This window comes from Callionymus lyra, chromosome 9, assembly GCF_982586985.1.
Source record: "Callionymus lyra chromosome 9, fCalLyr1.hap1.1, whole genome shotgun sequence".
NCBI lineage: Eukaryota > Metazoa > Chordata > Actinopteri > Syngnathiformes > Callionymidae > Callionymus > Callionymus lyra.
In genome coordinates, this window is record NC_141826.1 from 13,434,244 (window position 1) to 13,455,442 (window position 21,199).

Consider the following 21,199-nt stretch of genomic DNA (forward strand, 5'->3'; position numbering starts at 1 on the left):
ACGAGCATGTTTATTTACTTCAAAACTATCTTATTTAAAGAAATAAACGGGCAGAAGTTTGCAAAATCACCCGACGATTTATCACGTGTGACTATTTACACGTTAAACCGATGTGTTCTATACGATTTATAACGGAATGTTGTTCCACGATGAATTAAAACTACGTGTTTATACGTGTTTTAATGCGAATAGAAACCTTTATTAAATGATCAAACATGGCGTTTAGTTAATCCACTGCAGCAGCTGAGCAGCGACGATATTACAAAGCAACATTAAAGGCCGCATATGAACCATCTGTCCGATAATCGATACGTTTTTTCAACCAAAACCTCGACGTAAAAACACCTCAAAGTATCCAGAAAACAACGTCCTTTGCCCCAAAAGACACGGTGCTTTTTAAGCCTTTTTCAAATATACACCAGGTTCGAAAATGCACATTTAAAAACATGCACACGGGGGTAAATAAATAAATACATAAATAAGAAGGAATAAAGTTGCATAACAAGAGTAGTATTTGTGGAAAAATAATCATTTATTTAAAAATTCAGAGAGTCAACAACAGATCCTAAGTGTCGGATCAAACACTCTGTCAACACCACAGTCCTACAGAGGATAAGAAAAGTCAAAATTAAAATCCAACCATGTTTTTGTTTTTCACATAAACACTTTTCAAAATGGCCTCCAGGTCACACATACGTGTGAGAAAATCCACCACAAAACCGTTTGAAAACATAAGAGCAGAACTGCATTTCACTTCAAGACACCGTTAAACCAACTCTAAAGTCTGATTTTAAGATGCGTTAGTCGTGAAATAAATGAATTTACACCTCATTGTCTTTGGAGGTTTAGGGGGAGGGGAAGCGGCTGGTTTCAATGGGGGGGTTGGGCAGGGATTGAGAACGGCAGCCCCTGGACAGCATCAGCGTAGATTTGGAAGGTCACACAAAGGTAATCCCAATTAATCAACTAAAAAGATGATTTTCATTTACAGGATAAACCTGCCCCGGAAACCGGTTCGACCTTTTCAACACATGAGACGTCAATCGATCAAGACATGGAGAGATTTCCCTGCACACGAGAATCCATCGGATGAACCTTCATTCGTCTCACGAGCACTTTTGGTTGTTTTTGTTATAACTTGTGTATCTTATTTTAAAACGTCCTGAACAAATCATGTGTATGACTGAACCAGGCTGATGGTACTTAATCTATTTTAATCAATCTAATTTAAGACGGGAAAGATTAGACATTTTTAATTTAATTTAAAGTCATGTAATGCAATCTTCTTAAAAGCACATTTATACAATGATACTTAATGTATTTAAAAACAATCAAAATAGACTATCATATGTTTACATTTCAAAGTTAATATAACTGCTCTGCAACAAAAGGTAAACAGTAACATCTATGCTATAAAATGTCCCTTCCCAACAAACAACACTGTCTATGGTATTATCCGACCTTCTATCATTCAATGCCAAGTATCATGATTTAAAATACATTTGTTTTATAAACTGTTCTCTCTCCATCCTGGCCGGTCACAGCAGTAGATTCTGGATCAATGCCTGTTAAAAATAGGTTTTCCTCACTACTGCCACTCATCTCAGTGATTAAATAGTGTAATTTAAACTTTGACATATCTTAAGATAACTCTATGATCAGACACTTTTAATACAATTAAATTTAGCTTCATTTGTATTTGCAAGTTCTTAATTTTATTACGGAAGCTCTTGATGTTATTATGAAATACCATCTGTATTTAACAACCAATACTTTTTATTAATAAAGCTTTAAATGCTATGCATTTTTGTGCTGGACTTACTTACAGATGTTGTATCTGTACAGTTGTATCTGTACAAACTATTGAGTAATAATAGTTAAATGATTGTCGATAAAAGGATTGAATGATTGTCATCTCCATGAAAAGCATGCCACTGTTGCTCAGTGTGATCAGCTGGAGTATGTTTTCTCTTCTCTTATAAAGTAATATTTTAACTCTTTGAGATAACTATCACAATTTGACACTCTCGATAAAAAATAATTCTGCTCAACTCCTTTTACACAGCAGAAAAACAACACATTAAGAATGAAGATAGATATAGATTCATAAAGATAGAGATAGATAGATACTTTATTAATCCTGTTATTGCAGCTTATGTCCAGCAGCAATAACACATCCATAAATACATGTAAGAACAATCAATCAAATAAATACAATAAATACATACAAAACATATATTTAAAAAAACATAAATAATTACAAACAAAAAGTCAAAAGTGCATGTCAAGCCTAAGTGTTGTGACATCTTATGGCAGAACGAACCAAGAATGTCTTAAAGCGTTCCGTTCTGCAGTGCATGGAGAGGAGCATGTTGCGGCGGTTACAACTCCTCATTAAAACCTGGATTTGTTGTTGTTATTCGTAAACAAACAAAAATATTTACTACTTCTTCACTCAATGTTTTACAACTTTCTGGAGTCAAATGCTAGTGATACGTTTTCATGTGTAACACAATTATCAAATACTAATAAACTAATATAATATAATACATGAGTTTTGCTTTCACTGCAACATATGATAAATAAAAACATCCTTAAAACTCTAAAACTTTCGCATGGAAGTTCCTAGATCTATAATCAAATTTGATCTGTACTTAACAAAGAACATGTTTAATAAAGCTTCAACTGAATGATTCTCAAAATATGTATTTGGGTGGATCTGCAAAGATGTTATATCAAGCTTTTCCATAATCATCCAAAGCATAATCATCCAAAGCATTGAATTATCCTCGTCTACATTATGTGTGTGTTGGACATCAGCCACCAGAGAGTAGTACAATCTGGTTTCCTGGACACTGACCTTGACCCATTTTAAAGTTACTGGTTACCTAAATACTCTGACAAATAGTTTTGTTTGTACGCCATTAAATATTGACTAATTCACAATCCTGTTTATGTTGGAGATAAGTTTGTTCCGTAGAAAAGGTTCAGGCCGTCATTGATCAACTAGTATTAGTCCTTAAGTCCTGTCCTTTGTTACCAGGCTGTACAGAAAGAACATATTAAAATGATTTTTCTTTTATTAACTCAAAAAGGAACATGTAAACTGGTAAAAATAAACTTATTCTATATCATCTGTTACATTTTCTATCTGAAGGTCATTCCATTAATAGATGAACCTGCTCTGCGGTACAAAAATATTCAATGTTCGCCACCTTCATCCTCGCTACTGTGTCCCTTCTGAGAGATTTGCTTCCACTTATCACACCTCATCACGTGTCCAGCACAACCCCTTACGTAAGCATCTGACCGGCCTCACTTCCTCTTACAGTTACAGACGTATATCTTCTCAAGAACTAATCTATGAACAACTTCCAAGTCATTACATTTACACGTTCAATATTTGTCTGTTAACCTAAAGCAGACTATTCATCATACGTGTACATTTTAAGGTGAATATATCTGCAACAAAAGGAATACAGTAACATTTATATAAAATGTCCCCAAACAATAGTGTCTATGTTTTTATCCGATCTTTTATCATTCAATGTCAACTATCATTTAAAATATATTTATTTGGTAAACTGTTCTCTCTCCATCATGGCCGGTCACAGCAGAAGATAGATTCTGGATCAATGCCTGTTAAAAATAGGTTTTCCTCACTGCGGTCACTCATCTCAGTCATTAAATAGCGTTGTTTAAACTTTGACATATCTTAAGATAACTCTATGATCGACACTTTTAATAGAATTTAATTTAGCTTCATTTGTATTTGCATGGAAGTTCCTTATTTTATTACGGAAGCTCTTTTTTGTTCTGCACTTACAATGACAAGTTAACAGAGATTGGATCAAACCAATTTGCTTATTATAGTAATAGTTAATAGTTAAATGATTGTCATCTCCATGAAAAACATGACACTGTTGCTCATTGTGATCAGCTGGAGTATGATTTCTCTTCTCTTATAAAGTATTAAAGTGTCTCGAGACTAACTATTGCAATTTGACACTTTCGATTTTTCTACTTTTACAAAGGAGAAAAACAACGCATTAAGAATGAAGAGATAAATGGACTAATACATTTGTATAGTATAACTAACACACCATAGATCAATGACAATACTAGTATAGAACTAGTTTTGTCATCTGTAAATCATCTCAGGTCTAGGTTTGGCTATTATTTTTTTGCCTTTAAATGTTAATTTAGTGCAGCAACTTACTTAGTGTCTGGTAACACATCCTTTTAATAATGCAGAGCGAGTGTCAAATTCAAAGTTTATGCTTGAGATGGTTTCCTCAAAGTAATTGTTCTTTGAAGGTAAATGTACTGTATTGTTGACTTACTTTTTGTCAGGAAATGCATCATTATAAGGTACACTCGAGGTTGGGAGCTGTGTGGCTGAAATAATATTAACATGATCCAAAATAATTTACAGAAAAATAACTTAATTTCATTATACAATGGAAAGATTTAAGGAAATACATTTGATTAAGGACATAGATATGATACATGTGGCCCCTATAGAAACTTAGTCACAATTAGAAAGTTCCATAAAAACAAAGTTTGCCTGCAAAATTATCAAAGATATATTGTGATTGAGCTGATGTAGAGAATCAATTAACTTCATGACGAACTCGAGTACTTTTTCCCCCTTTTATGAATACACAAGCATATCAAGAACGATGTCTTATACAAGGCAGAGTTGCTGGTTCCAGTTACAGCGATCCCTCAGTATCCTGCTGTAATTACACCCTTGTGCTCCATATAACAGCTGTCGGACGAATAAAGGTTCATTACGGACGCAACACAATCTTCTGTCCTCCAAGAGCAGTAACCCCATCCATGTCTTGTCCACGGCGACTTTAAACAACTTGTGGCCCGGCGGCAAAAGGAGAAACCCAGTTCTGCTCAAGCTGTCACTTATGGACGGGGCTCGGTGGGTTGATCCACCCGCACAATGAAGACTCACTACAGACAATAAAATACATACAATAGATATCATAAATCAGTTTATTAAAAAAACATAAAGACAAACCCGTCACAGTAGGTGATCCGTAAATACATGTGTATTTAAACACACAATACCTGGAAGTTAGGAGGCGTCTACTTTGGAGCGGCGTTACAGACTTATGACCTACATTTATGCAAGACCATATAAACTTACCAAAGTCTGCTTATCCTCTTCGTAAATATCCCCATAGCAACTACGAAATAATTACAACACAAAGATAATAGACATGTTTTTTATTGTACTTGTGCAAAGGAGTAATAATTTGTGAGCCTTCATTGTGTTCTTTAACCCCCTGTGGTCCATGAGCAACAGCCTAGGAAGTTGATAGTCTTGAAGTCTAAAAAACCTTGATCCTTTAAAACCCAGATTGATAACCCACTGGGGAATCCTGTGCGAAAACATCACCTTTGGGGGGGGCACGGCCTCAAGGGTCCCCCATCAACGAGCAGGCACACCCCCGTCACACGGTCAGGGTGAAATCCCCCCTCAAGTCCAGGTTAGCAACCTGGAGGAGACGAGAGAGAATTAGTGAGACATGGAAAAACCCAGGACAAATCAAGAGACTCCATGTGACTTCATACAGAATGGCGGGGTCTCCTTCCACCGTCTTAAGTTGTTTTTTTTTAAAGGGAAGGGGGGCCACGTCCTCGTGAGACGCTCGTCAAAAGCTACGATTACGACCAGATAGTCCAGGAGAATGGGTGACCAACACAGAGTAAAGACAGGTTGATTACATACCTAGTTTGCTGGATGTGGATATCCTAAAGAGATATTTCAGACGGCCTATCACAACCGACCCCTGATGTCGGGGTCCTGACGTAGTAGCCTACAAACAAACTGCTACGGCTATTTTGGCCTGGATAGCCTACTGGAATACATGTAACACCTAAATGTAAGAATAAAAGATAAATGACAACAACCCTTAAGGTTACATAAAGAGAAATAAATGTTAGGAAAAAAGAAACAGTTAAAGAAACACAACCCTACAGAGCCTACATGCATTGGCTGTGGGTTTTAATCTGAAACCATTGCACCCACCTTGTAAGTAAGTAACTGGGATAGAAGCCTATAAAGTCGACCTGTGGATAAACCTGGTTAAATAAGTAAAATAACTAAGCTAATTTTTATAATATTTTATTTAAAAAAAAAATGAACATACAGTTGCATACCAGAGCGTTTTTAGACAGTAAATTTGATCTGCAAAGACATTGAATTACACAATATACATAAAATTAAGGAAACTAAGACTGCATGAGGGAGGAAAGGGGACAAAGAAACTGGATCCTGTGTGGTTTGGATTTTTAAGTACAAAATAGATGTAACAACAGGCTAATTGTTCATACATAAAAATATCACAAATAGCTGCTTGAGAAAACAAAATGTCTAAATAGAGGGAGGAGGGGCCAAAGGTCAAAGAGCCAACGTAAATAAAAATAAAAAAAAATCCTCTACATCTGTGTATAAAAATGAGTTTATGAAGTAAATCGAGTCCTAGTCGAAATCAGGTTTTTTCTGGGAAGTGACCTTCCTACCTGTTTGGGTTTTGTCGTGAGGGGGGTTTCTGTGTCTTAGCCATGGGTGGGATTCACGGCAGATGTTCCCCCCCTTTAGGGAATTTGTCGTCCCGGATGAGGGGGGTGGTAGGAGTAGTAGTGGTGGTTGTGGGGGGTCGCTTTCCATTCTTGCAGTCTCGCCCCCTTTAGTAACCCCCACCGTAGCCCCCCCTGGGGTATCCGCCGCCTCCCCCTCTGGCGTAGGGGGCCCCGCCGCCACCGCCGCTCCTCTGGCCTCCGAAGGGCCCCCCCTTCATGGGCCCGTAGCCGGACGAGTGCTGGCCGTAGCCGCCGCCGAAGTCGTTGTAGCCGTTGCCGCCATTGTAGCCGCCGCCTCCCTGCTCGTATCCGCCGCCGAACTGGTTCCCGTATCCGCCCCCGTAGCCGCCGCCGCCTCCGTAGCCGCCTCCTCCGTTTCCGTAGCCGTAGTCTCGGCCGCCGCCGAAGCCGTTCTGGCCGCCGCGCATACCTCTCCCGCCTCGCCCGCCCCGCGGCATCATCCCGCCGCGGCCGGAAGCCTGCATCTCCTGGCGGGTGAGAGCCTTCTTCACCTCCACCTTGTGGCCGTTGATGGTATGGAACTTCACCACCACCGACTTGTCGGCGGCGTCGTGGTCCGTGAAGTAGACGAAGCCGAAGCCGCGCTTCTTGCCGCTGTCCTTCTCCGTGATCACCTCGGCCTTCTCGATCTCGCCGTACTGCGAGAAGTGGTTGATGAGGTGGTCCTCCTCGATGTCGTCCTTCAGGCCGCCGACGAACACCTTCTTGACTTTGGCGAGGGCCTCGGGTTTGTTGGCGTCCTCGCGGGCCACGGCGCGCTTCAGCTCCACCGTGTGTCCGTCGACGTTGTGCGGCCTAGAGTTGATGGCGTAGTCGGCCTCCTCCGTCGTCGAGTAGGTGACGAAGCCGAAGCAGCGGGAGCGCTGGAGCTGCTTGTTCACCACCACCACGCAGTCGGTGAGCGTGCCGTACTGCTCGAAGTGCTTGCGGAGGCCGTCGTCGTCCGTGTCCACGTTCAGGCCGCCGACGAAGAGTTTGCAGAGCTGGTCCGACATTGTGTGTTGAGAGCGAGAAGCTGCTGCTGCTGCTGGAGCGAAAGGTGCAGGAGCTCAAAATGGTGGTATGGGCAAGTTTCGGGTCTTATTTATACTCCGCTGTCACGTGACAGCCCCCTCCCTTTTCCGACCCCGATGTTTTTCAAGCTACGTAACAGTGAAGCGAGAAGAAGGTACACGTCTCTGTTTATTTTCTCTTTGATCGATTACTAAAGGATTTTAAAGGTATGTCTTTATGATATACACACACGTAGCTTATTATAATTTTACAATTTATTATTGATTATAAGTAAGTAAGTATTTTTTATTTATATAGTGCTTTTCCAGACCAGGGTCACAAAGCGCTTAAACAATCCAAACAATATTCAATAAAGTATATACTTTAAAGATCAAGATAAAACTGATAACACAACAGGAGTTCTAGAAAATCAAGGAAAAGCCTATTATATCCATATTAATGTTCAACTTGAATGCGTAAAATAATAAATACATTAAATCTTGCTTTTTTAATTAATGGAGAGCTTTGAAGAAACTATGGTATACATATGATTGTATTGTTTTCTTGACATTTTATTTTAACACATATTTCTAGTTCTGACAAAATAACATTTTTATTTAATGCAGTTTTTTATTATTATTATTGTATCAATCTCTTTTTATTTCGTTCGTATTATTTCATTTGTATATTCCTTAATGCCATCACAACACATTCCTGGCCATGAAAGTTTTCTGATTTTTACAGTGATTTTTAAAAAATTTATATTATTGTTATTATTTAGATACCATCAACATAGTATATAAATAATAATTTAAAAAAAAGGAGTTCGGGTTTATTTACAATCAAGGCATTTCTATGGCCATTATCAGAATCAGAAACATTTATTGCCAGTGATGTAAACACAACATAGGGTTGTTTTTGTGGTCGTCGTACAGAACAGAAGAACGAAATAAGATCAAAATAAGAAGTAGAAAGACAGAACCAAGCAACAAGACCATCCTGCTGTGCCTATTATGATTTAGTTACAAATGTATTTAGATAGATGGATACACTTTAATGATCTCTCTGGAGGGATTTATCTCATTTATCAATTTAACGTGAGCTTTTGTCGCCACCATATTATATATAGAGTATATATATTCTGTGTTGGTGGGTTTTGCGCCGGAAATATTGTAGAATATAAATTTGACAATGTAAAAAAAATACTTATTCCATAGGCTGATAATTCTAATATTGAAAATATGTTTACAATTATACAAAAGGTGACATTATTTACAACAGAAAAATAAAGTAAAATGTAGGATATAAACAATAAGAAGGTCAAAGCATGTACAAATATATACTGCATTATGGGAAAATAAACTCATCAACTAATTTCTTTATTGAGTAGAAAGAAGTGATCAAAGCTGATAACATTCCCCCCTCCCCCCCCACACCGTTCACTTCTTCATTGTCATGTTCCTCCTCATCTGGCCTAGATTCACAGAATTACCATGTGTGTGAAACCTTCACAGGCCTGGAGCTCCGGAGAGAAGCCCACGAAGACGAGCGGCCTTTAAGAAATCTATAGTGGTTTCAGGTGAGAGACGACCACATTTACACGACAACGGTCGACACGTTTCTCTCCACACCTTCTTGCACGAAGGTCATGTAATCACAGCACTGTAGAAACTTTGAATTAAATCTATTTCAATTGAAAAGTTGTAATTTACAGAGCAAAACATGAATTAGAAAACTATATGTTGTATGATTATATGTATATAGATATCTTTATTTCAGACTCAGTGTTGCACTTGCATTTCTGTTAATTGTTCTTTATTATTTTATTTATTGCTTTTGGTTATTTAAAAATGGTTTGTTTTATCTGATGTGTGTCTGTTTAATTTAACCGTTTAATCAATTACAGTAACAAGGATTAAACCCTTTTTTTATACTCAACCATCTATTCTTGTTGCAAAAATATTCAGGACAAGTTTTAAATCCCTTAGTTTAATAAAGAACACTCCTGTAAGAGGACTACTGGGCCACCAGTGGGAACAAGCAAACCCACAATTACTAAATTGGGTCCCTCGGGTGTGGCTGGTTTTACTCTGACGACTCAATATTCTCAATTGCTTTTGCTGAAAGAGAATCTCCGTTGGAGGTTTTGAGGGGGGGTCGAACAGGAAAGAGGTTACTATCTGGTTTTGCATGAGAAAGAGTCTCCACACACACATCTTTTGGAAAACCAAATGACAACAATTCTGACCTGAAAGAATAAGTGATCGCTTTAAAACCAATTTAAATGTAAAGGGTCACTTACAGTTGTCACGTTCAAGACCCTAAATAAAGGCATAATAAGTTTAAAAAAAAATAGGACAACATTTGAGAATTCCCACACAGTCTTCTTTATTGTCTGGCACATTCTTGCAAAAATAGCTGTCAAGTTCAAAATAAATCGTCAATACTGAACTACAATCACTAAGAAATGAACAGCCTAGTCTTTTCACGAATGGAAGATGAGATCCTCACGCACGAAAAGGGAAGACGAGTTATCATATATGTACACACAGGCCGTGAAGAGTCCCGTTCAGAGCGACGCAGATCCTCGTAAAGTGTCAATTTGTTTTCCTTTTTCCTCCATCTTCTTCGTTCTTTATCGACAAAGTATTTGCACCCAATTTTCAAGCTGCAAGTCACATGACCACCGTACGACCAATCATGTACCCTGGAGTCATTGATCAGTGGTCGATCCAGCAGTCGTATATTTTTAAATATAATTCATGAAAGCAAGACCGAAATATGGTGTTTCTAACAATACCAACTGAGATTAATCCATTTAACGATTCATCTGCTAGACATTTTGCCCAAAAAATTCAATAGACCGAAACAATTTGGACTTCGGACTCCTCTATATTGATAAATACGTCAAATAACTCATAAATAATTATCACGTTATTAGCTGTACCACCATCAGACTTTTTAAAACACATTTGTTTGTTTCGAGATGACGCCAGAGCGACTGTTGACAAGTACGAGGAGTTGATGCGTGCAGGATGGTTTCAGGGAATACACTCTTCGAAGAGAAGGCCTGTAAGGATAATATCCAAAGTTCTGTGTGCTTGAAAAGGTTTCTGGACAAAGTCATGGTGCCAGTCTGCAGATCCAGTCGAGGAAAGTGTAGCACGTATAAACAAGAGTTTATCATGTATGTATTGAGTTAACTTAATATCAGCTGCAGTGTGGTTTAAAATAAACAGAAATTAAATATATTAAGGATATAGACAGTTTTAAAAAAACCTAATCTTGGGTCCAGTATTTATTTTTCAGTGGAATTAGGAGACAATTGTTAAGTTTTGTTATTGTTCAGAAACATTACTAAAGATATCAGGTGTTTTTCTTCTACTATTTAATTCTCAAACATTTCAAACTTTTCTTTCTTTTAATACCTCAAGAACAATTACTTTTACGTTTCCTTTTTCTTTTTTTGGGGGGGGGGGTCAGATTACTCAACAGGTAAAGAATATACTCTTTGAGAAGGTATTTGAAAGTAGGGAAATCATACAAAGCCCTTTTTTCAAAGTCCTACAATCAGTATTGCTTTTTATTTTGTACCTAAACACACCACGAAAAGCGGAGTCGCTCGTAACCATCAGAACTATCTTACAGTCGTCATGATATCCACTGTTGAATAACAGCACATGGAATGACAAATATTAAAGTTTAAAAGGAGCATCAGATTTTCTCAATGCGATTCAATTCTTTCATCGATAAAAGTTAACGTGGCGGGAGATTATATTAAATGATTTTAACGTTTGACAGGTGTTAGAAAATTGTGTTTCCAGTCAAATCATAAACCAATTGAAGAAGCCAGAACGAAAAGAACAAACTGTCACTGTGGTCCTGAACCTGCAGCTGTGGTCACCCCGGGTGTGTGGTATTAGTTTGAACTGGTATTTTTTTGTTTTTTAGGGGAGGCAGAGGGGTCACAGCTCCACACGGGGGCCCGGAGTCAGTCGGGCCAGGTCACAACAAACTAGGAAGGTGTTACTGCTCAGGTGTGGCTGCTGAGCGAATCACATTATATAGACCTTCTCAGCCTGGGAGAAGCTGAAGACTTCTTTGGTTCTGGGGCATATCACCTTGTCGTCCTGGCGGATGGACAGCAGGGACTGGAAGAGAGTCGCCACATTAACCCAAATCAACTTCGACAGAGGTTTGTTTGTGGCGCAGGAACTCACGTTGTAGCCGTACACGTATCCGTTAGGCAGCATCATCGGAGGGTTGTTCTCGTTCATGACCTCGCCGGAGATCTTGCACACTAGTCTGGAGTTGGCGCAGTGGGCCATGGGCAGTGGCTGGGCCAACTTGTTCAGGGATTTACTGCAGACGGGGCAGTCGGGGTTCTTGGAGGTTCCGTCCTCCTTGTAGCACTGACTGTAGAGACCACGAGTCAAGGAAGAAGAGGTTTTATGACGAGGGGGGACAACAAATGTTGAAAAATCTTATCATATTTTAAAATTCTATAAAACAAATACTTCATTAACAAAATAAAATACTATATATATATATATATATATATATATATATATATATATATATATATATATATATATATATACACGATAACTTATTCTAGTATAAGATGTGTCAATTAATCACAAGTATAGATTTAGAAATTATTGTTTGGCAGCTTTTACTGTATCTTGGCTTCTGGAGCTTGGGGAGCAAGGGCTCCATCTAGTGGAAGAAATAGGCACATTTTACTTTTACATTGAAGGGGAAAAGGCTTTTTAGCATAGAATGGTCAATTATTTTTAACTGTCATTGTAAACATGTCTTTAAGGTAATGATACATATTTTACATATCAAATAAACCAGGAAAATTAGTCTGTCTATATATATATATATATATATATAAAGTCAATAATTTTCTATATACTATGACATTCTGTCCAAAACATAAATAATAAAAAATGACACTAACAACTAAATGTAAATTTGAATCTAATGAGATTGATTGAGTTTTTCTTCCTCGTAAAATGATCAAGTTTGTTAAGTTATAATTGCATTCTGCTGTGACCAAGTCAACTTGACTGTGCCGAGTCAAACATGGGAGGATACGGTGTCTTGATGGCAGACAGACCAGCCTGCAGTGTGATGGTGAAAACTGAGTTGTTCCCCAGCTGGTGAAGTCTGTAGTTGTCGTAACGGAATTGCTGGATCAGCATCTTCCAGCGGGCTGGATCCAAAAGGTCCTGGTGGAACAAACGAGAAAATGACGAACAGGAATAACTTTCACTGTGAAGTCAAAGAGCTTGGTTAAGTTCATATATCAAAATCCTTTTGAATATACTCAGTTTGAACATACAAGTCTGTGTTTCACTCACTAGTTTACAGGTTTATTTTTGAGGAAACTTAACTGAAACAATTGTCTTTAGGTCAAGAATCACAGGCTAATGTAACTTTAGAAAAACTACCATCTTCTTTTCAAACCTTCAGGACAGTAATCATCAATAGAACAGAAATTATTATTTTTCTTTGTGGTAGGTTGGGGTTCACTGCCTTATAACAATATCTATTTTAGTAATGGCTTGTCATCACAAAGTCAAACCAATAACTCGGATAAAATAGTTAAGTTGCATAAAGACACACTATATCTGTGAGAAAAAAGAAGTGTTTTAAAGCAGCACAACGCAATGCCTCAATATCGTGAAATCTTTGTTGAAACAAACCACAAGCATTTGTTGACATAGAAAAGAAGGTTGTGTTAGTTTATTTGTTACCTGGTAATTTCAGAAAGTCTCACAGTACTATAGTCATTTGACAACTCGGTCTGTTGTTAAGCCATGTAGACACTCAAAGACTACGGGCAATAAAAATCATAGCTAGAGAGTTCTACTGTCAGAATCATGTTAAACATTTAATAACAGAAAATATGCAAAGAAAACATTTAAAAAAAAATCTATGCAAGGTCAAAATCAACCACGACTGTCTTATTTGTTATCACTGCATTCATTCATTCATTCATTCATTGTCAACAGCTTTATCCCGGGGTTCGGGTCGCGGGGAGACTGGAGACTAGCACAGTATCATAGGGGACACCCTGGACAGGATGCCAGTCTGTTGCAGGGCACACAAAGACAACCATTCACACACACACTCTCATACCTACGGAAAATTTCCCAAAGTTCTCAATCAATCTCTGTATGTTTTTGGACTGTGGGAGGAAACATGAGTATCACTGCATAACATTTAATACAATTCAAAACCACTCCTGAGCAAAGATAATTATCCAATAATTTAACATGTGAATCGCTCTTACCCTGTAAGGACTGATGTGTGTGTCTGATGGGAAAGCCAGCATCCCCATCACCTGTCGGACCTCGTCCAACTGCCCCCCCTCGGCCTGGCTGAAGTGTTTCCGTGCGTGTCTGTGGTGCACAATTAGAGAGCCGAGAACAGCGTTAGATTGATTCGGTAAAGAGCCGGGATTAGACGATCAGCACTGGGGACTTCTGGTCCGTTACCTCACAGCGTCCATTCGCTTGTTCTGTCGTATCAGCTCAATGAACTCCTGGATTCTAAGGCTGAACTCAAGGCAGCTCTGAAAAACAAATTAAATGTAGAAGCTGCTTAGACTGTGAAAAGCTTCATGAAGGCCTGCACTGAAGCTTTTTTTTTATGGTGTTGGGATCATTGATCAAATGTGATAATGTTTATATTCATACACGCTGACGAATATAAAGAACTTTAAGTTATTAATAATTCAAAATAAATTAACAATGTACACGTGGATAAGGTCCACTAGAATAAAAACTTTTTCATGCTCCTCTTTGACACATGTGAATGATGCATTCATTCAATGACGTAAGGATTGCTATGGAGCGTTCAAGAGCGTAGGATATATCAATACACAGAACAAGCAGGGACCATCTAAAAATTGCCATTTTGTTTTATTGTTGGTATTCAATGGGGTTGTGTGATCAACAATAACAAATGGTGAATTTTGTTTGTGGTCAAGTTGGTAGGAAATTAAGAAATTTGGCAAAAATAGGCCTGTTGAGACTCCCTAAAAAACAAACAAAAAAACATGGTATCCATTGGTATCGGCCACAAAGATGACCTTAATTCTATGTAGAAATATTAGCTGTAAATTAAAGAATAAAAAAAAACGAAGTTAACAGTCAAACATTGCTACCTTCATCTTGCGGAGGCGTGACTTGTTGTCATGACACCAGGCGAGACAAGTAGCCGTTTCCTGCCTCTCCAGAGACTCTTCCACCTCCTTAGCTGTGAGAAACATCTCAATATTCACCAGATCCTGCAATAAATAACAGGTTGAAGTTAGACCTAGTCACAAACATATCTCTACTCAACTGGAAACTTGTGAATTCTCAACAGAATATATCGAAACACAACCCAATGGTTGTTTGAATATGATCAAGAATCACCTCAATACCGCTCTGTCTGGCCAGTTTGACGGCCGTGTTGTAGTAGCCGCAGCGCAGCAGGTGCTCCACCATCATGCGGTCCATGCGCTTCTTCTTCCACAGATTGACGGAGGCAGGCTGGTCACTGCTGTGCTCTTTCAAGTGCTCGATGCGTCGCTTGCATAGTTTGGCACTCTCGTCTTCAGCTTGGATGGATTCAGCAGCCTGAAGGACGATAAGGAAGACAGGAGAAGTTTTTATACCGAGTCTTAATTAGCAACAATGATATGGACTTCATTTGTTGATTTAGTAAACTATTTGTCGTTTTATTTTCGTTTTAAAATTGCAGCTGCACTTTCAGCTGAACTCTCCGTTTCGCTGTTAACACTTACATTACACAGCTGTGTCTGTCAGGGTCTGCCTTGACATCGCTCAAAGTTATACAACACAAAACAGTACAATAGTGAGCAAGCCACGGAGCTCCAGAGTGAGGAAGCATTTCACTGAGGTGAAGGAAAAGAGTGCAGCAGAATAATGTTGCACGGACACCAGAAGTAAAAACGTTTGAGCCGATGCAACTTTAAGGAAAAATGTATAAGTAGTAACCTATTTGTCTGGTTAGCCACTAACATCAACTCTTGATGCGATGACTTCATTACCCTTTACACACTTTTGCTGCATTGATATTATTGGAATGAAGATAAAAATAAATTGTGTAGTGGATATAGATTATAGGTGTAGTGATATGTGGAGTCGTCCCGTTAGCACAGGTCATCACACCAACATCCTCCTGTGTTTTATTTACCAACATTACAAATATAATATGGATGTTGTGTTTGTATGAAATTAAATGTTTATGAAATGAAACGTTTCTTCTACAACTGTTTATGCTTGACGGCCACTGCAATTTATATCCTAATTCTTTATATTCTTTTACCATTTAAGGTACAACTGAACTCCAAATCCAACTCTCCATTTTGAAGTTATTGCATAATAAAGTTTTCCCCGTCTGAAATCTCGGATTGAGAGCGAAGCCCATTATAACATTATAACGTTTTTTGCTCCAGCTGTAACCAGAGACGGTTTTACACTTTGTTTTCATCTTCAGAACAAATTGAAAACTCCATTTCATAGTAATAATTTTGTTTACTTTAATTATTTTCCTTGTTTTTTCATTTAAAAAAACGATGATTTTATAAAATATTCTCCATGCTGGATTAAAAAGCTAAGAATTATGCTAAAATTGTATTATCCAGTTATTTGCCTAATCAAAAAAACAATAGGCAACAAATCCACATTATCAACAGAAGTACCCTTAGAAGTATTTCGTAAGATCAACAGTGTCTTCGATGGGTTACAGTTCCTGCCAACGCTCCTCACTGAGTAAGTGTGCAGGTGTATCTTCTCACCTTTCTTTTGAGGGCACTGAGTTTTTCCACCACTCCGTCCAGCAGGGACACAACAGAGTCCACAACTGGGAAGCTGCTGAGCGTCTTCTCCAGCTCTGCGACCACCATGGTCACATGACTGGTCTCTCGGTCAATGTTCTTCTGTGCAGCCCTGAAACGTTTGTTCAGGGTCTCATAGGGAACCTGGAAGATTAAATAAAAGAATACATTTTATTTCTTGTGCTCTTTACATCAGTTGATCTGAAAAGGACAAGGACGATAAAAATCTAAACACAGGATATTTGTGAAACCAAAGAATACCATTTGAAGACATTTCTCTAGTCCTTTTAAAAACATTAAATACATTTTGATGCCCTCAAAGTTTCAGGGTGGTTGTTCCTAATATTTGGTGTAGCAGCACAGAAGGCCTTATCTACCATGATTCAATTAAATTGTGTAAAAAGGAACTGAAAAATGTGAAGCCGTCACTGACATCCAAATAGACTTCCTGTCATGCATTAGAAAAAAAAAAAGATTCTAGAAATATATTATGTGGTCTGTATTGCCATCTGCAAGTCATAGACAGCATCCTTCTGACTCAATGCAGAGTCCAACATGACAGAGCAATGTGAACATCATTATGGACCTTCTGCCATGAAGCAGTTTCTGTGGTCTTGTTGATAATAAGAGTTTTAAAATGCAAACCATTAATTACAGAAAAATATTTAAAGCAAATGTTAAATATCAGATGCTGCTGATTTAAATATAGATTTGGATGAGCACAATCTTCAATGATCACAACAGAAAAGCATAACTATGAATCTTCATTGTTACTCGCATTATTCTTTCATTCTTTTATTCTGTACCGACGACACTGCATGGTGGCAACTATGCTGCATTTAAAATAAAAGTCTAATTCTGATTCATCCAGTTTATCTTAATCTCTGTAAAGAATGTTTAATATGTAAAAATACATCTATATTTGCATAAATAAATGATTTTAATGCAAATATTTCTCATAAAATGACAACCTTTAATACATTCATTTTTACTTTCATCAAACCTACTTTGTATGTCAAATTATAGTTCTGTTGGTTAGTATTATCCTTATATTACCATTTTAAGAAGAGGCCTTATATTGCTTGTTTTCAATTCGATTTTCCCCAATTTAATTTAAAACATAACTCTAGGGGTACATCCAGTGCACTTCCATTATATAAAATAATCACGTTACATGTTTTTGACTCAAACATGTCATATTTGATACAAATATCACCTTATCAAAATAAAGATTAATCAGAAAACAACCCACAAACTCTATATTGTAATATTTACTTAAATATGCACCGTTAGTCTGGTTAGACGACAATCAACATCAGCCATTATGATTGTCTAAATCCAATGATTTTTTCTTCCATTTACCATTCAGCATTGCTGGTTGTATTTCAAGTGCATTCCTAAAATGACTCCCACTAACTGCGGAACCCCCCCATTTGATGCCTCTTTCAGCAGGAAGATCTGTCTTAAAATGGTGCCCATCACGCTCCTTGCTGCTGCAGCATCCATCCCTACATTAATGAATTGAATCACGTTTGACACCGTCTCACACACACACACACACACACCCATGTTAGCCACCACGACCACATGGACGAGCAGGTCTCGCCACATCTGAGGCCGATATAACCGTGATGTCGCAGTATGTTTATTAAATTCTCTCGCTGGCCATTTTGACGTTAAGCCCACAGAAAAAAAAAACGACGAATTATCTGTCATACATGTGGAAGCATCGCGACGTCACTCCTTTACATACACGATTAAAAAAAAGCGAGCATCTGTTGGGGACTTTAAAAATGTCTCCTGTCTATGAATATCACAGCTACAGGACGGCTAGCCAGCTGCTAACATCGTCGCCATGTCGCATGTGTTTAAATATGACAGACGGATGAAGACATGGAACAAAAGCTTCTAATGTTTATTTTATTTTATCGAAAACACATCAACGTTTATTTCGCATCAACACATGTGAAGCTTATCGGTTGTTAGCATCGCTATATCAGTGAAAATCATGGGATGGGAGACAAAACCACTCAAATATACGATCAATATAAAACATTTTAACTGTAAAATACGTTCACGGCGCGATCAGAAAATGTTTAAACGCGAATCATACGTTTGATAAATAAAATTAATTTACTCAACTGATTCTCTTAAAGCAGCGAGCAATATTTAATATAAATAAACGTACAAAAGGAACACACGTGTAGGACAACCTTCCCTATATTAGGATTACACACGATCACTGCTATTTTCTAATAAAAATACCATTTAAAGGACGTTAGCTAGATAGCAACGCTAAGTCTGCTAACGTTAGCCTCCCTGCCAACCTCGCTTATCTTCCTCCTGAAATACTAACAAGTCTTTATTATGCGATTGGAAAAGAAAAATGTAGCTTCCGGGAAAAGCAGAGGGATTCGTGGCATCTCGCCGAGGTGTCGTTGTTTTGGTTTACCTTCAACGTGGGGTATTCTTGTACTTTAAGAGCCATGGATAGTTGAGATGCTGTCTCTTGCACCGCCATCTTGGTTTTGTGGCATCTCTCTGGTTGTTTGTGTTTTTTCCCCCAGATCCAGTCAGCGCAGGCACGTTGCCGCCCCCTGCTGGCACGGTGTAGTTAGAGTGATAAAAACGTCATTCCTTCAACCAACAGAAAATGCGTTAATAAATTAATATTTATAAATATTTATTTTAGGTTTCATGATACAAATGACCATGGTGCTATAGGAAACACAAAATAAATGTTCCTTTTTTATTTTACAAAAAGTTCGATTTGGCACAAGGAAAAACCATGAACCTTGAATTAAGTAAGTCATATTTATTTGTATAGCGCTTTTCCAGAACAGGGTCACAAAGCGCTTAAACAATCAAAATAATATTCAATAAAGTATATACTTTAAAGGGCAAGATAAAACTGATAACACGACAGGAGTTCCAGAAAATCAAGGAAAAGCCTGAACAAATAAAAACGTCTTAAAATGTTTCTTAAAGGAGTCAGTAGATCCATCAAGCGCAAAAAAAATAACAATACAACATAACAAACTACTAATTTTACAGCTTGATGGCAATCAATCATATCAATCATATTTTTTTGTGGATTAAGTATATTTTACCTTAAAGCAAAATAAAACATTTTTGGTGGTGTATAAGTACAGTACTAAGGATAATTAGTTGTACTTTTACAAAAATGTTTTGTACCTAAACAATACAATGAATTATCTAGTAATTAATCATAACAATAAAGATTAAATATCACCAATAATAAAACTAAACTGGCCTTTTTTTTATTTTGCAGTGACTGATCCAGTGTAAATCTATGGCATAATTTATATTTCTTAATCATGCAGTTATTTTCAATGTGTGAAAAAGCAATTTTAACACAGTGTTAAATTTGAAGGAAAACCATCATCACATCTTATGCTTATTACAACACTTTCCTGTGCTGGAGTGACTCTGGAGTCAACATATTGTCTTTGGTTTTCCTCCAAGTCGGCAGCCTAACCCGTCATGGCCGACGCTTGCCCCGCCTTGTTCAGTTTTGGATCAGACTAGACGAGTGGACCGAGAGAGAAAGAGAGAAAGGTGAGGATCGGTGAGTGATGTATCTTCACACACACGTTGTTTGATGCTATCTTATGTGTTTTTTTTGTGTAAATGTTTAACAGAATCTTCTGTGATCAACCTCCGTTTATGTCCGTAGTTCAGCTCCTGAGTAGAGATTAAGTCCTCGGCCAAAACAAATAAACCCAGCTGTACACAGTGAGGGCTTGTTGCAGGTGTCCTAAGAAAACACTCTTCTGCCCTTGTGTAAAGAAACTTAACAAGTTATTTGGACATGAAGACGTTGCGAAATAAAGTTACAACTAAACATGTTGACGAGATCTCAAACTTAGAATGAGGCATTCTTATAGTTGGACACCTTCGTAGAGTTAAAACATAAGTTTAAACGATGTATCTTCTTATAAATATTGAATTAAAAAAACTTATTTTTCTTACAGTAAACATTTTGTGTGCTTCAATGTGATTAGATTGTTGTGGTGTGTAGTTCCATCAAGATTTGGTAAGGTTTTGAAGGCAACTTCATATGTGTATGGCTTTCCCCCACTGTTTAAAATAATAATAATAATAATAATGAAATAAAGGTCTCTGGGTTGGAGCAGAAAAAGAAACTGTCCTGTAACTTTATTGACATTTTTAAATCTAAAAATAAATTGTGTGGAGTCAATAAAAATTAAGAACAACTAAACTAAAGGTAACTTAACGTATTTATCCAACCATGTAATGTAAAATAAATGTTTTTTAATGTACCTGTTTAAATGTCACACAAGTTTTTATGAAAAGATTTCAATGAAAAGAGCTCAGAGTCTTTTCGTGTGTTGATTGTTATTATAAAATAGCTTTTTCAAAATCAGTTTTTTGTATATCTACGAAAATATTTGAAAATAATTAAGATAATATAACCTTTAGAATAAAATTGATATTCACCGCTATGGACAAATATGTATTTTATTGGGGCGGTAACAGACGGCGAAATAATTTTGACCCTTTGTCTGATTGACTTTGTAACCTTTGCTATAGCCACGATGAAGGTCATTTATTTGATTCCATTTTAAACTGTTTTACTAAGTCAAGTTTTTATTCTTTTTGTTAGTGGTGGCTCATCAAAGCCAGACAAGAGAAAGACAAAACCTTCTAATCTTCCTAAATCCACATGAAACTACACAA

The 21,199-nt window shown here is 37.5% G+C and overlaps 2 protein-coding genes across 2 annotated transcripts; both read right to left on the minus strand.

The window, feature by feature from the left end:
* Positions 1–5,229: 5,229 nt before the first annotated feature.
* LOC148071884 (heterogeneous nuclear ribonucleoprotein A0-like) lies at positions 5,230–7,683 on the minus strand. The gene has a single exon (XM_087799770.1). It carries the CDS (start codon positions 7,617–7,619, stop codon positions 6,711–6,713), a length of 909 nt encoding a protein of 302 aa, XP_087655896.1. The 5' UTR covers positions 7,620–7,683; the 3' UTR covers positions 5,230–6,710.
* Positions 7,684–9,980: 2,297 nt separating this feature from the next.
* Positions 9,981–19,083, minus strand: maea (macrophage erythroblast attacher, E3 ubiquitin ligase). The gene is made up of 9 exons (XM_087799154.1): positions 18,930–19,083; positions 16,439–16,621; positions 15,051–15,254; positions 14,798–14,920; positions 14,127–14,203; positions 13,922–14,030; positions 12,721–12,854; positions 11,838–12,033; positions 9,981–11,768 (listed from the first exon to the last, which is right to left on the minus strand). Exons 1-9 carry the CDS (start codon positions 18,996–18,998, stop codon positions 11,673–11,675), a joined length of 1,191 nt encoding a protein of 396 aa, XP_087655280.1. The 5' UTR covers positions 18,999–19,083; the 3' UTR covers positions 9,981–11,672.
* Between the last annotated feature and the right edge of the window lie 2,116 nt (positions 19,084–21,199).